The following is a 20,054-nucleotide window of genomic DNA, read 5'->3' as shown; positions in this document are numbered from 1 at the left end:
TGAGGCATTTACAATCAGGCCCGGCCCTAAACAATTTGGTGCCCTAGGCAAGATTTTAGGTGGCGCCCCCTTGCATCACTGTACAGTACTTGCATGTCTGCTAGTGTACATATACTCACAAGAAACTAAAAAGCTTTGTCTTGGACATTTTTTATTTACATAAAACAATATTCACATTCAAAAAAACTTTAAAATAATTAAAGAAACAAAACAAATGAACTCAACATATGAAATACAATATAAATAGCTTATATAAAGTATTACATTTAAACACTCCCAAAAAAGTGTAAACAAGTGACATTAACTTAAATACAATATAAATATGGCACTCTGCAAAGTAAGAAATCAAAGAAATGAGAAGGCACAAAAAACACAAGGATTTAAATAAAAGAAAAAAAATAACTTGAAAATATGATCTTACAAATAGCTCTTGTGGTGATTTTAGTCTACCTTAACTTGAATTACTTCAAAAACTATATGCCACCACTTTTCTCACATGCTTACTCTTACATGACCACAGCTTTACTCTCCTGAATTTTCTTGAAGCAAAGTCATCTACAACATCATCATGTGACAACTGATTTTAGATCACATGATTAATGCTTACGATGGAAAGTCCACTGAGAGGTTCTTGCATCATAGTAGATCTCAGGTAAGTTTTAATCAGTTTAAGCTCGGGAAGGCTTCTTTCAGCAGCAGCAGCAGCCGTAACAGGAAGAGTGGTCGAGATTCATAAAGCAACCACATGTTGGGGTAAATTTCTGCTGGCTTCTTCTCTTCTTCTCCAAGTTTGTCATATTTGTTGATGGCAATGGTGGGACATTTTGCATTTCCCTTGTAAGTTCTGTGCCATCAATGTCCTGCTGGCTGTCCTGGGTCAAAGCGGTACTTAGGGTTTGACACTTCTGTAGCAGCTCTTTTTCTTTCTAAGTTAGGGAAATCGAGGAGCACACCAATGTTGTTCACGTCTCCAAGATTCTGAAATCTCTCATCAAGTGAAGAAATGGCAGTATCCATCACTACATTAAAAAATGTGGTTTCCATTTTTTGTAGTGCATCTTGAATGGGCTCATCTGGAGACTCATAGCCAAAGTGAGTTTTTGTGGTTCTCAATCGCTTTTTTTTTTAGTTCAGCCTCCACATTCATGTCTTCACACACCTCCTTGGCTATTCTCTGTGCATCAGAAAACCCAGTGTTCCTGTAACTGGTGAGGGAATCTCCTGTTTTCCTCAGCAAGTCGACAGCTACGTCAAGCTGCATGGAGAGTAACTGCATCAGTTTACTGACATGTTGGATTTTGCAGAGAACGTCATACCATATGGCTGTACAAATGCAAAAGCGAAATGATCCAATCTCCTCAGCTAAAGCCTGGGCTTCAACTCTCATTACAGGGTCCTCCAGAAGAACCTCTCGGATTTGCCCAGCCTGATACCCCACTGCCTCAACACTTTTTATCCTGCTTTCCCATCTGGTCTCAGTCCATGATTTCAGAGTGATTTTCACATATTTTAAGAGGACATCCCACCTTTGGGTGGAGGCTGAGAAGAGCTTGAATAATTTTGTCACATGCCCAAAGTAGCTAAGGGCATCTGGTGAGCTTTTTGCAGCATCAGCTACTACCAGATTTAAAATGTGGGCACCACATGGGACATGAAAGCTCTTGAATTTAGCTGAAGCAACTTTGCCTGAACACCTTTATTTTTTTCCCTTCATATTGGCGCCGTTGTTATAGGACTGACCTCTGCAGTCCTCAAATGGGATGTTAAGTTCCTCTAGTCTTTTTAGAATTAGAGATGACAAATGTTCTCCAGTTGACTGCTCTGCCACCAGAAAGCCTACGAAAAGCTCTTTTACTCGAGGAATGTCTTCTTGTGACACTATCCTGACTACGACAGAGAGCTGTTCCTATGACTCAGATCAGGGTTGCAATCTAAAATGATGGAGAAATATTTGGAAATTTTGATGTCTGTCACAATGTGTTGTATTATTTTAGAACTGATGGAGTCAATCAATTCATTTTAAATCGTTTTGCCAAGATAACGTAGATGACGGCCAGCTCCACTTTCCACCCTACTGACATGCTGCTTCATCACTGGATCAAATCTGGCCACGAGCTCCACCTCTTTCAGAAAATGTCCATTGTCTGGTTTATTTAATGTGTCTGTGAAACCCCTAAAACCCATGTTTCTTTCAGCTAAGGACTGAATTATTGCCACCAGTCGGTGTAGAACGTCACGCCACCTTTTTCTCTTAGCCTAAGCAAGTGCCATCTCTTGTTTATTTTTCGTAATCCCCTTTGCAAACCGGACCTCCAAGTCCTTCCATGTTGCCATGTGAGCATAATGCTCCTGGCTATCCTCATGGACCTTGAGCAAGTGACTTGCATTTTTCCGGTCCTTTAGTCCTTCCCTGTTAAGTTTATACTCTCTTTTAGAAAAAAAGCATAGAACAGAAGCAGTCCAAGCTATCTTTTTGTTTAGAGTACATAAGCCAGCTTCTTCTGACTTTTTCTCCATTGATTAAGAGTCTGTTAAAATAGTCATTGCTGACACCTTCGTCCGTCTTTTGTTTTAGGGAATGTGAAGCAGTTTTCTGTTTGAAATGGACCTCTGTGAACCAACTCTGTTCGTACCTTATCAGTTAAAGGATGTGGCCAGTCAGCCGGATCTACTGGAGCAACAGGAGGACCGCTTGATGCTTCATCACTGCTGGGTTGTGTTGCTGAGGTGGAGGTGACTGGAGGATTTGCAGGTGTTTGACTGAGAAACCTCAGCAGCGCATCTGAAAACATAAGAGGAATATGTGTCTAATAATAAACACATGATTTCAAGAATAAAGTACAATTAAATTAAATAATATAAACAAAAAAGAGGTGCATGCATGATGTACACTATTGTTTATAATATACAATATAATTTTTGGTTTAGTAATAATTATTACTGTAATTTATTGTTATTGCAGTGAAATGCTAGTAAGAAGAATGCAATGGATCAGTAAACTGCAGTATAATGTGCTATAACATGTGGGAATGCTAACTTTGCAGTAACATTAATGATGTACACTTTAACACTAACATAGTTTAACATGATGAACTCACTTTAGATAATATGAGCTCTAACACAGGTAATACCTAGGCTTATAACTATGAAAAATTAATAGTATTTTGAACGACTATTATCACCTGGGAAAAGGTAAAATAACCATGTCAATGCAATTAACAGTATATCTGCTGAATAAATCTAATATATACACATTTGCCTGAGGATGGCAATAGGGGGCATTAAAATCACTATTTTCCAACATCTGGGCCCTTCCATAACATTAACTGATGTTAAAACTAACAGATAGCACTTGCTATTTATTGATTATCCAACTATGTTATGCAAACGGCTAATGCTATTATCGATCATTGTTCTGCAACAGCAAAATAATTTCATTATCATCATCTTTACTGTAACATTACCTCTGTCTTTGTCACGTTTTTCCTCCTCTTCTTTTCTTTTTTTCCTTCCCTGGGCACCAGACAGTTTAGGACCCGTTGACATCATAAGATTTTAGATGCAACAAAGACCGAAAACTGAGTTGCAGGTAAAAAAAAGTCAGACTTATTTTTTTTTTATTAAGGTATAAGTACAGGCCGGCGCCCCCTGGTGGTTTGCGCCCTTAGCATTTGCCTATACTGCCTAAGCAACAGGCCGGCCCTGTTTACAATCATCAGCATGCCCAGATCTCTGAAGAAAAGAGAATATTTGCTTTCTTTATATTATTGGGGCTAATCTTGTAACATTAATTTCCAGTTGCATTCCAAGCAATGGAATGATGAAGGAACCTCCAAGACTTGTTTATGGTCATGCAGATGAGTTTGTATGAGTTTCAGTACTTAGAAAGGAAACCAGATCAAGGTTGCATGTCATAGAATACTGGACCATGTAAAAGCAAGTAATAGCCTGATAGGTGCAGCTCTATGTAAGGACTGCTTTGGTTTCAGAGCATGATGAGCATTTTTCGTAAATATGTCATTAAACTTTGTATATAAGCGTGCTTATAGTATTTCTGTAGTTAGCCTATCAACCACTACTGTCATGGAGGCACCTATCTGTGCCCCACTGAAGAGACAAACATGTTCCTGTCTTTGTCTCTGTCACTTCCTGAAAATGTGCTCAGCCTCTTCTCTCTCTTTGGCAACGTTCACACTGCAGCCTGAAGTGACCCAATGCTGATTTTTTTTTTTGCCCATATGCGACCCGTATCTAATCTTTTCATGACGGTCTGAACAACACAGATAGGATTTTTTCAAATGCGACCCGGGTCGCTTGGATATGTGGTCCTGAATCCGATACGTATCTGATCTTTTCAAATGCGACCTGTGTCTGTACGGCCAGGTCGCATTCATCCGACCTACACGTCATTGATACTTGACAAACGTCACTAACGGTGGACCTGGCTATGCCAAAGAGGTTGGCTAAAAAAATAAAAAATAAGAGGTTGGCTATTGTGCGGTAACAAACACCTGTTGCAAGTCAATACAGCCTCACGACAACGCGTTTACTCACCGTTATGGCCGCCGAAAATGTGTGTTTTTACGTGAGAGCGCTAAAGAGAGTCGTTCAGACGTACATAAAGCTTGCCTTTGTCATTCCAAAATTATGAATGAAGTCAGTATCAGTAAAGCCGCTCACATCACTAAAAGTTGTCTCTCTTCCTTTTCGATCTTCTTAAAAAGATTGCGTTGGTAATGTGCTGCTCCGGTTGGAGAATAACGTAAAGAACGCAGGATACGCTGCAGCATTACGATCCGTGTTTACTTCCGCAAACACCGAGCACGCTTGTTACGTATGACGTCATTGCGTCCTCTACTGCGCATGCGGGACACTTAAGTTGTATGAATGCAGTTCACACAGGAGATCACATACAAGTCGCATATATTTGGAATTGTGAACAGACATGCAAAAAAATCGGAATTGAACATCAAGGCCTGCAGTGTGAACGTAGCCTTTGTGTCTGTGTTTTTTCAGGTACTGTGCAACGGCCCAGGGACATGCGTTCCTCTCTGCATAGCTGGACTCTTGCTAGGAATTCTGGGAATGAAGAAAGTCCACATAGTGTATGTTGAAAGCATCTGCCGAGTGCAGACGCTGTCATTAACAGGAAGGATCCTGTACCTACTGTCCGACTACTTTTTTGTGCAGTGGTGTTCTTTGAGGGACAAATACCCCAAGGCCATTTTTCTTGGAAGACTAGTGTGAAAGGATTTGGTTCACATGGACACTGAGTTACATGTGTGGAAAGAGAAGATTCAATGTCTCCGGTTCCACTTAATGGCTTTTTTCTTTTGCGCAGTTTTCCAACGTATACAATGTAAACTTGAAATCTGAGAAATAAATGTTGAAAACAAGTGTGTTGCTGAGTTCTCCCTGAGCTCTCTTTACTCCTGGGTAATCACATGCTGCTACACAGTCGTGCTTCACTTCCAAGCTTTATTTTTTCAGTGCAAATATAAAAATCGGCTCAGTATCACTGCTGGTCTTCAAGCAAAGCCGCAGAGGCAATAAGTGAAAAACTTAGCTTGATTAATTTTGTCAGACATCGTTCTGCATCTTCTTGAAAAGTTACAAAAGTTAAAAGTTACATTATAAAAACTGATTGTGTTTTCAGCAGCTTCTAAAGTATTTAAATCTAATGTTAAGTGAAGGTGTGCCCCCCGACAGTCAAGATAATAGTTAGCTATCTTAAAACATGTTGCTATGGCTATAAGTTTTAGTCTGCTTGTAGGAGAACAAATGTTACAAGTCTTGTTTTATGATTTCTTTTCAGCTCTAGATTCTGGAATGGGATTTCTGTTGCCTGATATAAGCTCCTCCAGTGCAGGGGTTCCCAAATCTTTCAGCCCCCAAAAACAACAGTGTTGCAGACTGGTGGACCACTTTATGAAAATAAAGTCAACATTTTGAGAATATAGCGTAACATTAAGAGAATAAAGTATTTTAAAAGGACGTCGTGCTTTGAAATGAGGAATGTTAAACATCTTGGAAAGTTATACTTTGGTATAGGTTTCACAAATAAAGAAATACAAAATCTTTTTAGCACACCAGTATCAAATCATCTACTTATGTGCAGCTCTGTCTGGACATTTTATGATATTGCTAAATTATTTAATTTTAATAAAGAACACAAACACAGAATTCCAATGAAATCTTTATTTAACCAACTTTTTTAACCATAACAGAATATTTTTTAAAGAAAAATACCTTAAGAGACCTGAGTTATGTTATTAAATACTGACAAAGAATAAACTAAAGTGACCAGTAAAATGACCAAAATAAATATACCAAATAAATAAGTAAAATAGCATATTTAGGTGGGAATAGCACATTAGTTTCTTCTCAGGTTTCATAATTGAGAGGCTGACGCAGGGCTGAGGTCCGAGGTTTGTGGCGTGTAAGGAAGCAGATTGCAGCTCATTTTGCACTGATTCTCTGCACTAGTTGCACAATTTAGGGAGCGCTGTTAGAGAAAAACTTGCGTCCCGGAACTTTATATCGCGGATCAAGAGTGGCGAGTAATTGTTTGAAGCCAGGTTTTTCCACAGCAGCATATCCATCACGTTACTGCATGCGTCATGTCCTTACACCGCTTGGACGCTTTTTCATTTTATCACAAAGAAGGGAGCCCAGTTTAGCTGCTGTACCTGCTTTGTTTTGGAAGAACTTCCAGAAGATGACGCGGTGTCGCGCGAGGCTGCTGCAGGTGTGAGCGGCTGAGCGGCTTACGTGATGAAACAAGTTGGTTGCGTTACCAGACTTTGTTTTTACCGGTTCCTTGCAAGTTTTACAAATCACTGGTTTATTTCTGTCAGGCTGGCGAACTAGTAAAAGCCCGTTTTGGGACCGTTTCCTCCGCTGCTCCTTGCTGCGACATATTCACATGCTCTGTGTTGTGTTTTGAGAGGGCGGCGCTTTGTAACGGCGTGCCTGGGTCCGCCATTACGATTGGTCGAGAGGAAGTAGTGACTGTAGCATCAACTAATATGATAGGCTGAAAGGAGGGAAGGAAAACTCTATCGAAGTTTTATCAACTCTATTTTTTCCTATCGCGCCACAAGTCTATCGATCGATATATATTGTTATTGAATTATCGTCCAGCTTTATGCCTACTAATATCTTTTGGTTTTTAATGTGTTTTTTTTCCCGGATGTTTAATGTTCCTAATGATAATGTGCAATAACAGTACAGTTAACATTTTGAGTTGAACAATTAGTTTTTATGGTGTAATTATATTTAGAATAGGTGTACATTTATTCATTTATTGGAAAACAAAACAGTTACTAGGGGAAAGTAGATACTGGCAGATACAAATAAAAGCGCTATAGAAGCTGAGGATGGGAGGCTACCTACAATTTACACTGGCCAGTGGGGTGGCCAGGACATGCCACGAGGGAGTGAGGGGGGGGGGGGGGGCATGGCCACCTTCTGGTGGCGCCACTGGGTGGCCATCCCAGACACCTGGAATTTAAACAAACGATTAAACCGTCTCTCAAACTGCAAGTTGGCAGGAAAACTTTTTAGGACTGAATAGGAACGAAAGCGGGTTCATGAGGGGCTGTTTTTTATATTTCATATCAGGGAAATGTTTTCCGTGACACAACAAACAGATGTGCAGGAGACCGGACAAGAGCAGTAAAACGATGCGATTGGCTGTTGTGTGACGTCAGCGCGTTTTCGGCCAGCTCCCCGGTCCTGTGAGCCCCGCTTTGTCTCCTCTGCTCTGCTGGACTGCAGACTTTCTTCAACTCGCTCTCTGCCTCTGGATCTGGGATTAGCAGCGGAAAATGACCCATTTTAATAAAGGTCCGGCCTACGGGTTGTCTGCTGAAGTCAAAAGCAAAGTAAGTGCTCCCCTTTCTTCGCCAGCCGCCTGTTTAAAACTTACTTTGTTTGTTTAATACGGTGCAGTAATGACATCTGGTTTAGTTTTCTGCTGGGTAAAAAAACAGCCGTCTTCTAAGTTATTGGCTTTTAAAGTTAGCAGCAGGACAACGAGAACTCTCCGAAGTTTCCCTAACTCCACGACTATCTGCGTCCAGCTCCACGCTGAACGTTTCCACGCAGAAGTGCGTGAGAAGCACGTTAAAGAGGCCGGGGCGATGTGAGGCCCGCACAGCGGAGACAAGAGCGAGAGCGCAGATGGAACGTTGGCTTCTCCCGGTATGTTCCGGTGTTGCGTGAAATTTAGTTCCCCTGTGAAAATCGGTTCCCCCTGTGTCGTGAGCGCGCTTTGCAGCCGTTTTCACGGAGCTTTTAATTGATTTGTCGGTAAAACAACTCAAACATGTCAAGGTTGTAACATTCAGTTTAATCGGCAGCTATTGTTTACAAAATTGGTATACAAAAATAAATAAACATGTTCTTCTTACACTGTTTTGTTATTTTAAACTGGATGATAGCAGGGCACAAAAATAAAGACTTCCTGAAAAGACAAGAGTAGTCTTTAAATCCCGTTGTTATGTAAAATATGACGGATTACTGGATAAAGGACATTTCTAGTATACTACATGCGATCACACAATTTTTGAGAATTTGGAAACAGTTGCTCTTTATTTCCCAAAGTTATGGTGGGAGGAGAGAATGGATATTTCAGCTGCGATGAAAACGGCTGCAAAGCGCGCTCCCGACACGGGGGCAACAGATTTTCACAGGGGAACTGAATTTTGCACAACACCTGTCCTCCTTTTTCGGATCAACCTGCAGCTGAAAAAAGCATATTGATCGTGGATGCGTTGCTGCTGGGGACATTCTAAAACGCTTAACGTGAAAAAGCTTAAAAAGCTTAACGTGGCTTAAGGTAGGAAAACAACGAGGAATCATCACCAAATTTCGCATGGCCATATCTTGTCATGAAGACTTAAGCCTGTCAAAAAGAATAAACCGAAATCCAACGATTATAGAAGATATCTCACATTAACGTTTTCTTCTTCATTGGCGCCTATGGCGAGAAAAAGGCTTAACGTGGTTTAATGTACCTAATCAACGATCAATGATCACCAAATTTCTCTTTCCTATTGTGTTCGATATTTTTATAGTTTTATGTGCATATGAAGAGCAATATGAGAGAGAAATTTGGTGATCACCGAACGTTGTTTAGGTACATTAAACCACATTAAGTTTTTTCATATAGCCAGCCTCTATGCCTATTAAATACTTAATGTCATATAACGTCCATAATAATTGTACTTTGGTTTTGATTTTTGATAGTTTCATGTGCTTAACAATATATGAGAGAAATTTAGTGATCACTGAGCGTTGTTTAGGTGCATTGAATTGCGTTAGGCTTTTTCCTTTGCCTCAATGAGGCAGAAACGCTTAATGTTAGATAACGTCCATAATAATTGGACTTTGGGTTTGACATTTTGACAGTTTTATGTGCTTATTAGGAGCAATATGAAAGAGAAATTTGGTGATCATTGATCGTTGATTAGGTACATTAAACCACGTTAAGCCTTTTTCTCGCCATAGGCGCCAATGAAGAAGAAAACGTTAATGTGAGATATCTTCTATAATCGTTGGATTTTGGTTTATTTTTTTTTTTGACAGGCTTAAGTCTTCATGACAAGATATGGACATGAGAAATTTGGTGATGATTCCTCGTTGTTTTCCTACCTTAAGCCACGTTAAGCTTTTTCACGTTAAGCGTTTTAGAATGTCCCTTGCTGCTGCTTCTCACGGAGGAAGGTTCTAGGAGAACAGATGAATGTGTTGAGGAGGAACTGGGCCCCGTTGGACCTGTGCCCTCAGTAATGATCTTATCTACAGTCTTATGGAGCAATATTTGTGCCTTCTGATTGAGCGCGCAGGAACCAATCCGCAGTGACACAACACGCACGCGCTCAAAACCGGTCTGGCGCGCGCTCAACTCTGAAAAACTCTCATGCCTTTCCAAGGTTGTTGTTGATAAATGAAATATCAAATATAGTTGACTTGGTAATTATAAATAAAATAAAAATGAAGCGCTCCGGTTTATTTTGCAGCGCCGGCTATGATGTCATCGGCCGAAATAAAAATTATATTATCAAATATGGATCAAATTTGGTATATCTTGGCAATATACCAACGCAGCATAACCGCTCATTTCAACGGTACAAACCTGGGTTACACAACAAAGCACTGAAAAAGTAGCCCACTGTGGTCTGTTTTGGATCCAGCTTAGCACCAGCAAAGAAAGAAAAACGTAGCGCTTTATTTTGAAGCGGCGGGCTATGATGACGTCATCGGCTGAAATTAAAATTCATAATATCTCCGAAACCAAAGTAGCACAAACGATAATTTTAACGGCACAAACATGCACGAACGCAGCACTAAAGAAGCAGACCACTCTAGTTTGCTTTGGCTCCAGCTTAGCACCAGCAAAGAAATAACAAGGTAGCACTTTATTTTGCAGCGGCGGCCTATGGTGACGTCACTGCCGAAATTAAAGCTTAAATAGGGCTTGGGCGTCATGACGTATTATTTCCGTGGCCGCCATGTTGATTGCCTCCACCGCCGCTACTCAGACTACTGCCTATGACTACCGCGTACTGTACTCCCTTCTCAGCCGTGTTTTAATTTGATTAATTTGACCTTAAGTTGATTTCAACCATGGTAAACCGTTGCTGTATTGTGGGGTGTACCAGCGCCACACATGATCGCCATGGGGAAAACATAGAAAATGGGTTAACTTTCCACCGCTTCCCTGCCTGGAGGCGCAACCACGGAGAACAAGTGTCAGAGATAACGAAGAGTCGTCGGCTTGCTTGGATCGCGGCTTTAAGACTACCGATCATAACTTTCCACATTATCCCGATGTCAATGAGAGTGTGTTCCCTGCATTTTCTTTCTGGTAAGTTAAAGATGCACGGTTTTATTTTATAGCCTACATTGTTTCTTTCCTTCAACCGCGACACAACATACATGCACATAAATACTAAAATGGCAGCGGGAAAAGGCTTAAATACCTGAGAAACCCGGAGGGTTTAGGGAGGGTTGGCAGGTAACGTTACTAACTAAACCTTTGAAACACATAGCAGCTAGTTAAAAGTACATTACATGCGTGAGTGGTTGTTAGCACTAACGGTTAGCAGGTGCCAGAGCCCGTCTGAGCACAGCTTACCTTTGTACGAATTACTGTGTTCCCACTGTTTGCTGGCTTTAAGATCTGCAGCTCCTGAACCCATCCATTCGTGAACTGCACATGAGACTCCAAGGACTTGTAGCTTAGGAACTGTTCTAAAGTATAGGCGCTCACACCACAAACAAGGTAGCCGAAGACGTCCGATATGCAAAACAGTGGCAACAAGTGGTCGTCGGCGCTCCACTCATTGTTTGGAACTTCATATGGATCCAAATTATTAATAATGCTGATTTTGTCAACATGCCGGTCCTTGGCTTCTCTATTTAATGTGTCCCGGTAAATTCCAGATCTTTTTCGGAATTTTAACATCTTTTTTCTATCTATTCTTTCTCAAATCTACTTCTACGTCTCTTCGTTCAACAATGTTATGTCAGAGGTATTTTGACGTTCGCATTGCCATTTACATGGCCGCCACGTCCCACAATGCAACGCGGATCCCAAGCCCTATTATCTGCGAAACCAAGGCAGCACAAACGCTAATTTTAACGGCACAAATCTGTACAAACGAAGCACTAAAAAAGTTGACCAGTTTGGTCAGATTCAAAGCAAAATGGGGGGATGGTGAACTCTAGATTAACTTAACAAATATTCTTTAATATCTTCAAAACCAAAGCAGCACAAACGCTAATTTTAACGGCACAAACGAAGCACTAACCATTCCGTCTATTTAACCACGTTTTTTATGTGAGTGGGTGGGGTGTCAGCTTCACGCAGCTCTCATCCCACTGTCCTCACGCTCAGCTTCATCTCTGCTCGCAAGCGACTTTGCTCACTTGCTCGACCTTTTCCTTCCACGCTCAACACCAGCTGTGTGCTCCCTCGACTCTGTCTCTGCGCTCGCGACTTCAAAAACTGTCCACTCCACCATTCAATCACAGACAGGTTTCTTTCCATCCAATCAATCAGAGTATGACTTGCAAATACTGCATTCAGATGGATTAAATAAAAATGCTGCAGCTTTTGGCAGAAATTACTAAACATAACGGTGGGATAAAAAAAAAAAAAGAAATCAAATGAACAGTTTAATATTTTAGCCTGAAATATTTAGGCTAAAATATCAGAGTTACTAAGAGCTTCTAAGTGAGGTGTGAAAATACTGTTGTCTTTTTTTAAAGTTTTTTTCCAGTTTCTGGCAGGTAATGTAAAATTTTCTTTGGTTTATATTAAAGGAATTCCTTCACTACATCCAGAATCAACATTTCATTACTTTACTGTAGGTTTTTTAATATAACTTAGAGCTAGATGAAAAGGCATATGGAAAGTCCTAAATTGAATGAGAAAGAGAATCTATAGAAAGAGATAAAGGTGAAGACGAGGAGAACATAAAAACTCAAATCCCTTTGTCTTATCAAATCATGAATTGTCAAATATACCAGTTGAAACACCCATAGAAGTGTTGATCCTGTTGATTTAGACCCCCTGACAATGAATGTTTAGCCCACATTCATGAACCTCGATTTTAAAATGGATGGGGATTTTAAACTTGACAGTCAAAAAAGGACCTCAGGTCATTTTTATTATTTAAGGAACAAAGCAAAGGTAAAACCTATTATTTCAAGGCAAAAATATGGAAACCCTACCCCAAGCCATCATCATCATGGCTGGATTAGTGTAATTCTCTTTATCTCTGAATCGGTCAGTCCTCACTCAAACGTCTGCAGCTGGTTCAAATGCTGCTGCACACCTTTTAATAGGAAAACATAAAATAAAGCACATTAGCCCATCCTGGCCTCCCTTCGCTGGTTGCATGTTTCTTAGTTCAGTTAAAATATCTGTTTTTAAGGATTTAAACAGCTTTGCCCACCTTACTTACATGAGCTTCTCTTTCACACCCCTGCTTACAGTCATTTACAGTTCTGAGCAGAAGCTTAGAGGGAACAGGGCCTTCTCTATTGGGCCTCCCTAATTTATAGAACAACTTACCTTTGTACATTTGACAAGGCCCTCCCCTGTCCAGTTTTAAAACCTGTCTTAAAACCTATTTTTACTCATTGGCCTTTAACCTGAGATTTTATCTTTTTCAACTTTTCTTGGTACTCGTATTTCTGCTGTGCCGGCTGGTTCTATTATGTTTTAGATAGGGCTGAACGATTTTGGAAAATAATCTAATTGCGATTTTTTTTTTTCTTAATGTTGCAATTTAATGCAATTTTTTCCCCTAGTTTATTTTGTCTTTTTAAACATATACAAATCAATTTGTTTCCTTGCCCTGCGGATTAGTTGCTAATAGACCCACAGCACCTAAACTCGGTGCAGAAATGATTGCGTTCTGCCTACGACATATTTCAACCAAATTTGCAATTTTGACTTTTGTATGCATTAACCACAAGCAACAAAAACGGCCTCTAAATAAAGATGTTTGTAAACAAGGACTATTTAAAACAACTTTTAAAGTTTCTATCAGAATATTATTCAAGAACAGCTTTTAATTGATCAATCCTTGAACATAAAGTGCAACCAACAAACAAGTATGTATTAAACTGATTGACCTGTACTTAATGCTATGATTATATAAACTCTAAAACAAGTAATAAAATTAGATTATCTCACTATGGCAACTGTCTTCCATTCCATGTGGAGACAAACCCACTTTAAACATTTTACTGACGCCTAAAGGACGCGTCTGATTCACTAATTGTTACATAGCCAAAAATTGCTGACCTCTGCGATTTGGAAATTGTGTTTTTTAAAAATCGCGATTATATTGAAAATGCAATTAATTGTTCAGCGCTAGTTTTAGATCTAGTTATTATAATAACACCTACAACAACAATTATTTGTCATGGTTTTTAAGTGTTTAGCCCACATGCAGATACAGACGGAGGCAGAAACAATTTTAAGATTTTTATTAAAGGCTCAGATAACGGTGAAACACACAGCGTGTGGGACAGGCGAGGTCTGAAAGTCAGTGCTGGAACGACTGAGGGAGGAAAGGGAAATAATGTTAGAGGATTGAACCAGGGGAAAATACCAGAAGCTGCGCCGCTTACCATTTGGTCGGGGAGACCTATCCGGGGAGAGTAAGTGTCGAGGGAACTCTGTGACCGTAACTCGCTGATGGAAATAAGTGGCTGAGTGACTGGAAGGCTGACAGATGCAATGCTGGCGAGGGATACGGAGCACACCACAGTAGACGGGAGGAGCAGATGGAAGAACCGGAGTCTTGTGGGTAAACCAGGTGAATCCAGGAAGGGGGGGGGGTCTCACGCCCGGCTTGGTATCACCAAGGGAGTATGAGGGGAGATGCCAGAGCAAAATCTGAGCGGCGGGGATTCTGAGGAGCTGGTTCCTTGAGCACGACACCAAAACAAGTGAGTAAATCCAAACACGACAAACTGGAGAACAACAGGAGACAAAGTTAGTCCAAAAACAAGGTTTCAAAGAACTCACAGGTACAATGCACTGGAGACAGGTCAGAGGCCTAGGCATACCACGAGTGGGTTAACACTCTGGCGTTTTCCATCTGTCTGAAGCCAGTGATGATGGCTCCTGACGAGCAGCAGGTATGGGCCACGCCCCCCAGTCAACTAGAACCACCTGTGAAGCAGAGTTAGAGCACAGAAACACAGAGAACACTGACATTATTATTATTATTATTATTATTATTATTGGTGGTGTTTTAAAATGTTGAGTGTTTAGCCAAGTAATTTTGTTAAAGTTATCTCTTATCTGATGTATCTCTTATCTAAAGTGCTTTTTAAATAATGATGACAATGATGATGATTATGATCAGAAGAAACTATTGCATCACCGCCCAGAAGCTGGAAGCAAAAGAGATAAAAACATTTTTCACACCTCACTTAGTAACTCTTAAAGGCATACTATGCAACATTTTTCAGTTAATTAATGTGTTCCATACCGTTTTGGATGATTAAATGAGTCATTTCAGGTCGAACAAAGGTTTTCTCGGCCGCCCTGGTGGTCTGTGGGGGAAATATCGTACTTGCAATTGCAAGAGCTCACGGCCCGCACACACAGAAGTCTCGCTTTACGGCGAGAACTCCATGTGTTTTTGCCCTGCCATTCACTATATGCACGCGCGAAAGCAACAACAAAGAACTGCGTGTTAACGTCAAATAAACATGCAAGCATATCGAGTTTTATAATTATTATTATTATTATTTTTTTTAATGTTGGCGAGACGCTACCGCGGTGGCTGCGGCGAGGCGGCGGCGGCGTCCGCGGCTTGGCGAGGCGGCCGCGGCTTGGCGAGGCGGCGGCGGTGATAGCGTCTCGCCAACATAAAATAATAATAATAATAATAATAATAATAATAATAATAATAATAATAAAACTGGCGAGGTGGCTGTGGCGGCAGCGTCTCGCCAACATAAAAAAATAAAAATAAATAATAATAATAATAATAATAAAACTGGCGAGGCGGCCGCGGCGGCTTGGCGTTTGCCTGTCTGCTAAGCTCAAAACAACCGCGCCTGGCTTGACGGAGAAACCAGAACAGCTGAGCATCTTTACGACAGTGCACTTTTACTTTCGTCCTCTGGGGGGAGCCTCGCTGCAAAATCAACCCTGGTTGCATAGTATACCTTTAAGGCCCGTTTATACTTTTTACACTTTTTTAACCGAGCCGAGACCAGTCTGAGCTTGGATCAGTTAACCAAGCCAAGACGACCGTTTACACCCCACACTATCCCGGTTCCTTGGTTGCTCCTCGCCTCCTAGTGACGATCTGCGGTACTGCTGCTCTCTGGGATTGAAGGCGGGACCAATTCAAAATGGCAGCACCCGTAACATTCAGGATGTTATGGTTAGACATTGTCGGCTTTTGGGACGTGGATAAGACAAACAAACATCTAATAAGCATTTACAGACGCAGGAAACAATGACAGACGCTGAGGTTCATCACACTGCTAAGCAGAATCATCACTGGAAATCATGTGGCACAGTAAGGAAGCTAGTATTATTATGAATGTCTGAAATTTGTCTGAATGGAGTGTGAATCGGGACGTGCAGCCAGACACGCCGGAAAACCCGCGGACAGCTGACTGGGATGACGCGGTCTGCTCATGCGCTCTTTGTTATCAGATAACCAGGATAAAAAAAAAAACAGTCCGAGACCTGCTCAGGAACTGGTCTGCAGTTAGCGTGGTCCAGTTATGTCTAGCGCGGTCCAGTTCATTCTGCTGAACGTTTACACACAAGAGTTATCTCGGTCTCGGTCTCGGCTCGGTTAAAAAAGTGTAGTGTAAACGGGCCTTTAGTAACTCAAATATTTTAGTCTAAATATTTTAGCCTATTTTTGTAGGCTAAAATAATAAACTGTTTATTTGATTTATTTTTTTCTTCAATCTCACCATTATGTTTAGTAATTTCTGCCAAAAGCTGCAGCATTTTGATTTAATCCATCTGAATGCAGTATTTGCAAATCATACTCTGATTGGATGGACAGAAACCTGTCTGTGATTGGCTGGTGGAGTGGACAGTTTTTGAAGTCGCGAGTTCAGAGACCGAGTCGAGCGAGCACAGAAACAGCAGAGCGAGCGCACAGCTGGTGTTGAGCGTGGAAGGAAAAGGTCGAGCATGGGAGCAGAGATGGAACTGAGCACGAGGAGGACAGTTGGCTGAGAAGAATTTTTCAGAGTTGAGTGCGCGCGTGTTGTGTCACTGCGCTCTCGGATTGGTTCCTGCGCGCTCAATCAGAAGGCACAAATGTTGCTCCATACAGTCTGGGATTCCTCCAGCAGCAGGGCGTGATGCCTGTGGCCTCTGCAGGCAAAGCAGACTGGCTCTCAGTGAAGAAGAAATGACACAATCTTCATGTTCCAGTCTAAAAAGCAGTGTTGTATAGTAACGAAGTAAAAATACTACACTACTGTACTTAAGTATATTTTGGAGTACTTTATACTTTTCTCGAGTATACATTTTTTTTGATGTATACTTCACTATATTTCTGAAGTTAATTGCATACTTTTACTCCAATACATTTTCAATGTTTGGTTTAGTTACTCATTACAAAAAGAGAGACAGAGACTCACGCACGCAAGTGTTTTGACCCCACCTACTGATTGACTGCGACAAAGTCGGGACTTGAGACTTGAAGAAGGAAAACTGAAAGCTTACCAAAAGGTTGTATTTTCTGTCTAAACTTGGTCTAAATTTCTCCTGCACTTGGCTGTTTATATTATTTCAAGTGAATTTGACTTTCAAAGTTTCCAAAATCTAAACAATGTCATTCAAACTGCATTTACTTTGTTTTACTTTTTACTTATACTTTTTATTACATTACTTGAGTACATCTACTTTTACAGTAATTTTCATACTTAAGTACAATACATTTCAGATACTTTAAGACTTTAACTCAAGTAACATTTCAGTCAGTGACTTGGACTTTTACCAGTCATATTTTGGAGAGGTACCTATACTTTTACTTGACTCTGAGATTTCAGTACTTTACACAATACTGCTAAAAAGTACAATATTGACAAATGCTCAATATCTTTGTCACTTCTTTCAGAACAGAAGGTGAAGCTGCTATATTTTATGTATTCATTACGCAGAGTGAACTGGTTTACAGTTAATGAAAACCCCAAAAAATCACTGTTTTAGTAGACCCCAGACCCCAGGTGGTGAGGATAGGGAAACGCATATCTGCTCCACTGATCCTCGACACAGGCACACCACAGGGTTGTGTCCTCAGTCCTGCTCTCTTCACCCTTTTCATCCATGACTGTTCTGCTGTCCACACCACAAACACAGTGGTGAAGTTTGCAGACTACACCACTGTAGTGTGTCTCCTCTCCAACAATGATGAGTCCCACTACAGGGATGAGGTCAGCAATCTCACACAGTGGTGCTCCAGGAACAATCTCATCCTGAACACCAATAAAACCAAGGAGGTAATAATAGACTACAGGAGATCCAGGAGAAGTGAAAACGCTCCTCTATACATACAGGGGGAGGTGGTGGAGTGCATGGATAGCATTAGGTTCCTGGGTATCCACATCTCCTCCGACCTCTCCTGGACTGCGAACACCTCCCACCTGGTGAAGAAGGCCCAACAATGGCTGTTCCTTCTCAAGAAACTGAAAAGTGCAGGACTGTCCACTGCTAAAAAAAACTTCTATGGAGCTACCATAGAAAGTGTTTTGTGTACCAGCATAACTGTATGGTATGGGAGCTACACAGTTAAGGAGAGGAAGGATTTAGCACGGGTGGTGAGAACAGGGCAAGGGTCAGACGCATCTCCACTGATCCCACCCACCCAGGCAATGCGCTGTTTGCCCCTCTCTAATCAGGTAAACACTTCAGAGGCATTAAATCCAAAACTAATAAGCTCAGAAACGGTTCTTTCCCAGATCTGTGAGGGCTATCGCCGCCTGATGTGAAACTATATATATATATATATATATATATATATATATATATATAAATAATAACTCAACTGTTATTGGTCTGGTTCCCCAGCAGAGGGCGATAGACCCCTGCTGAGAGTTTGCCCATTAAATGTTCATCACATGTTCATGACTTGTGATTCATGAAAGTCAGACTAACCAATCTACGTAACATGGCTCGTATCACTTGAGAAGGGACTGACATCTAGCCCTCAAACTCTGACATAAACTTCTTATCTTTTCTCTTTTTCTCTTTTGTACGCTCTGTGAAAAAAAGATGTACACGTTTATTGTCGTTTATTGTGTGTACTCTAAACCGGAATATATCCTGAAAAGAATTTCACCACAGTAACGTGGTGACGATAAAGATTCTTGAATCTATAAGACTGAGTTAACCTGTACCTCATGTGATTGGAAAATTTTAAAGTAACATCTATGTTTGATACTCTGAAAAATACTGATCTCCATTCTTTAATTGAGAGCTGAGCTTTTTATTCAATTAACACTACTCAGACTGAAAAAGTCTCTTGGAGAAGAGATGAAATTTTTCAACCAAGATGAAGCCGTCCAGTGGACCTAATCAACTTTTTTTGAGAAATGAACCTTGTTTTGAGAAGGCTGGCATTTCTGCTTGACATGTCCTTTTTCATTGATCTGATGCAATATAAAAAATTTCTGGGAGACTCAATTTGGGTTTTTTATTTTCTATAAGACATAGTAATTCAAATTACAGAAAATAAATGCTTGAAATATTTCACTCTGTTTAACAAACGTCAGAGTTTCACTTTCTGAAATGAGAGACAAAGTATATTGACATTTTCATGATATTAATTTTTGTTTTGTTGTATCTGTATAGTAACTCTAGAGCTCTTAGTTTAGCACCCTGTGAGTGAGATGGTGCATCATCAGCAATTCATGACTCAAAAAGGGAAATAAATCTGTGTCAAATCATAATTTTCTTGCACAGGGCTTCTGTTGGCTGAGGTTGTTTTAAAGGGATTTCTCAGTTTGTAACACATAATTTTTTAGAGCATGGGCCCCTGTCATTAGCCCCAGTTGGGCTCCAGTAGTGGGCCCTGATGAGATTCTAACGTGACCGTGAGTCATAGTAATTTCACAAGTCATTCCACACCTTTTTCCAAAAAAACTTTTGTTTTGTTTTCTGCTGGCAGATTTAAAGCTCGATACACACACACACACACACACACACACACACACACACACACACACACACACACACACACACACACACACACAGGTCCTACATTTAGAGTTGAAGATTCTTGGTGCTCATCACTACAAGAGAGAATTAATGACATTGTTCTCATTCTCTACAAAGAGTTGTATTAAGCCCCATTTACACTACCCGTGTTAAACCGATCCACGCCGAGCTCGGTGCGAGCTTGGATCAGTTAACCGTGCCGAGCTTGGTTCTGACGACCGTGTACACATCAAGGTAGCACGGTTCCTTGCCTCCTAGTGACGATCTACGGTACTACTGCTCTCTAGGATTGAAGGAGGGACTCAAGCAAATCATAATG

The 20,054-nt window shown here is 40.8% G+C and overlaps 1 protein-coding gene across 5 annotated transcripts in view; it reads left to right on the top strand.

Annotated features, from left to right (window-relative positions):
- LOC105922003 (calponin-3) overlaps positions 1-20,054 on the top strand; it is a 76,898-nt gene that overhangs the window by 39,319 nt on the left and 17,525 nt on the right. The window contains exon 1 of one of the 5 annotated variants that reach the window (XM_012857888.3): positions 7,705-7,886. The exons of 3 other annotated variants lie outside the window; for them this stretch is intronic. In XM_012857888.3, the coding sequence (XP_012713342.1) occupies positions 7,830-7,886 (57 nt within the window). In that variant the 5' untranslated portion in view covers positions 7,705-7,829. Of the gene's footprint in view, positions 1-7,704; positions 7,887-17,229; positions 17,249-20,054 lie in introns of those variants that run through there. One more of the 5 variants, XM_036125479.1, reaches the window with a different exon arrangement.

This window comes from Fundulus heteroclitus, chromosome 21 (genome assembly GCF_011125445.2).
Source record: "Fundulus heteroclitus isolate FHET01 chromosome 21, MU-UCD_Fhet_4.1, whole genome shotgun sequence".
Classification (NCBI taxonomy): Eukaryota; Metazoa; Chordata; class Actinopteri; order Cyprinodontiformes; family Fundulidae; genus Fundulus; species Fundulus heteroclitus.
This window is presented reverse-complemented; position numbering and strand designations above follow the sequence as displayed.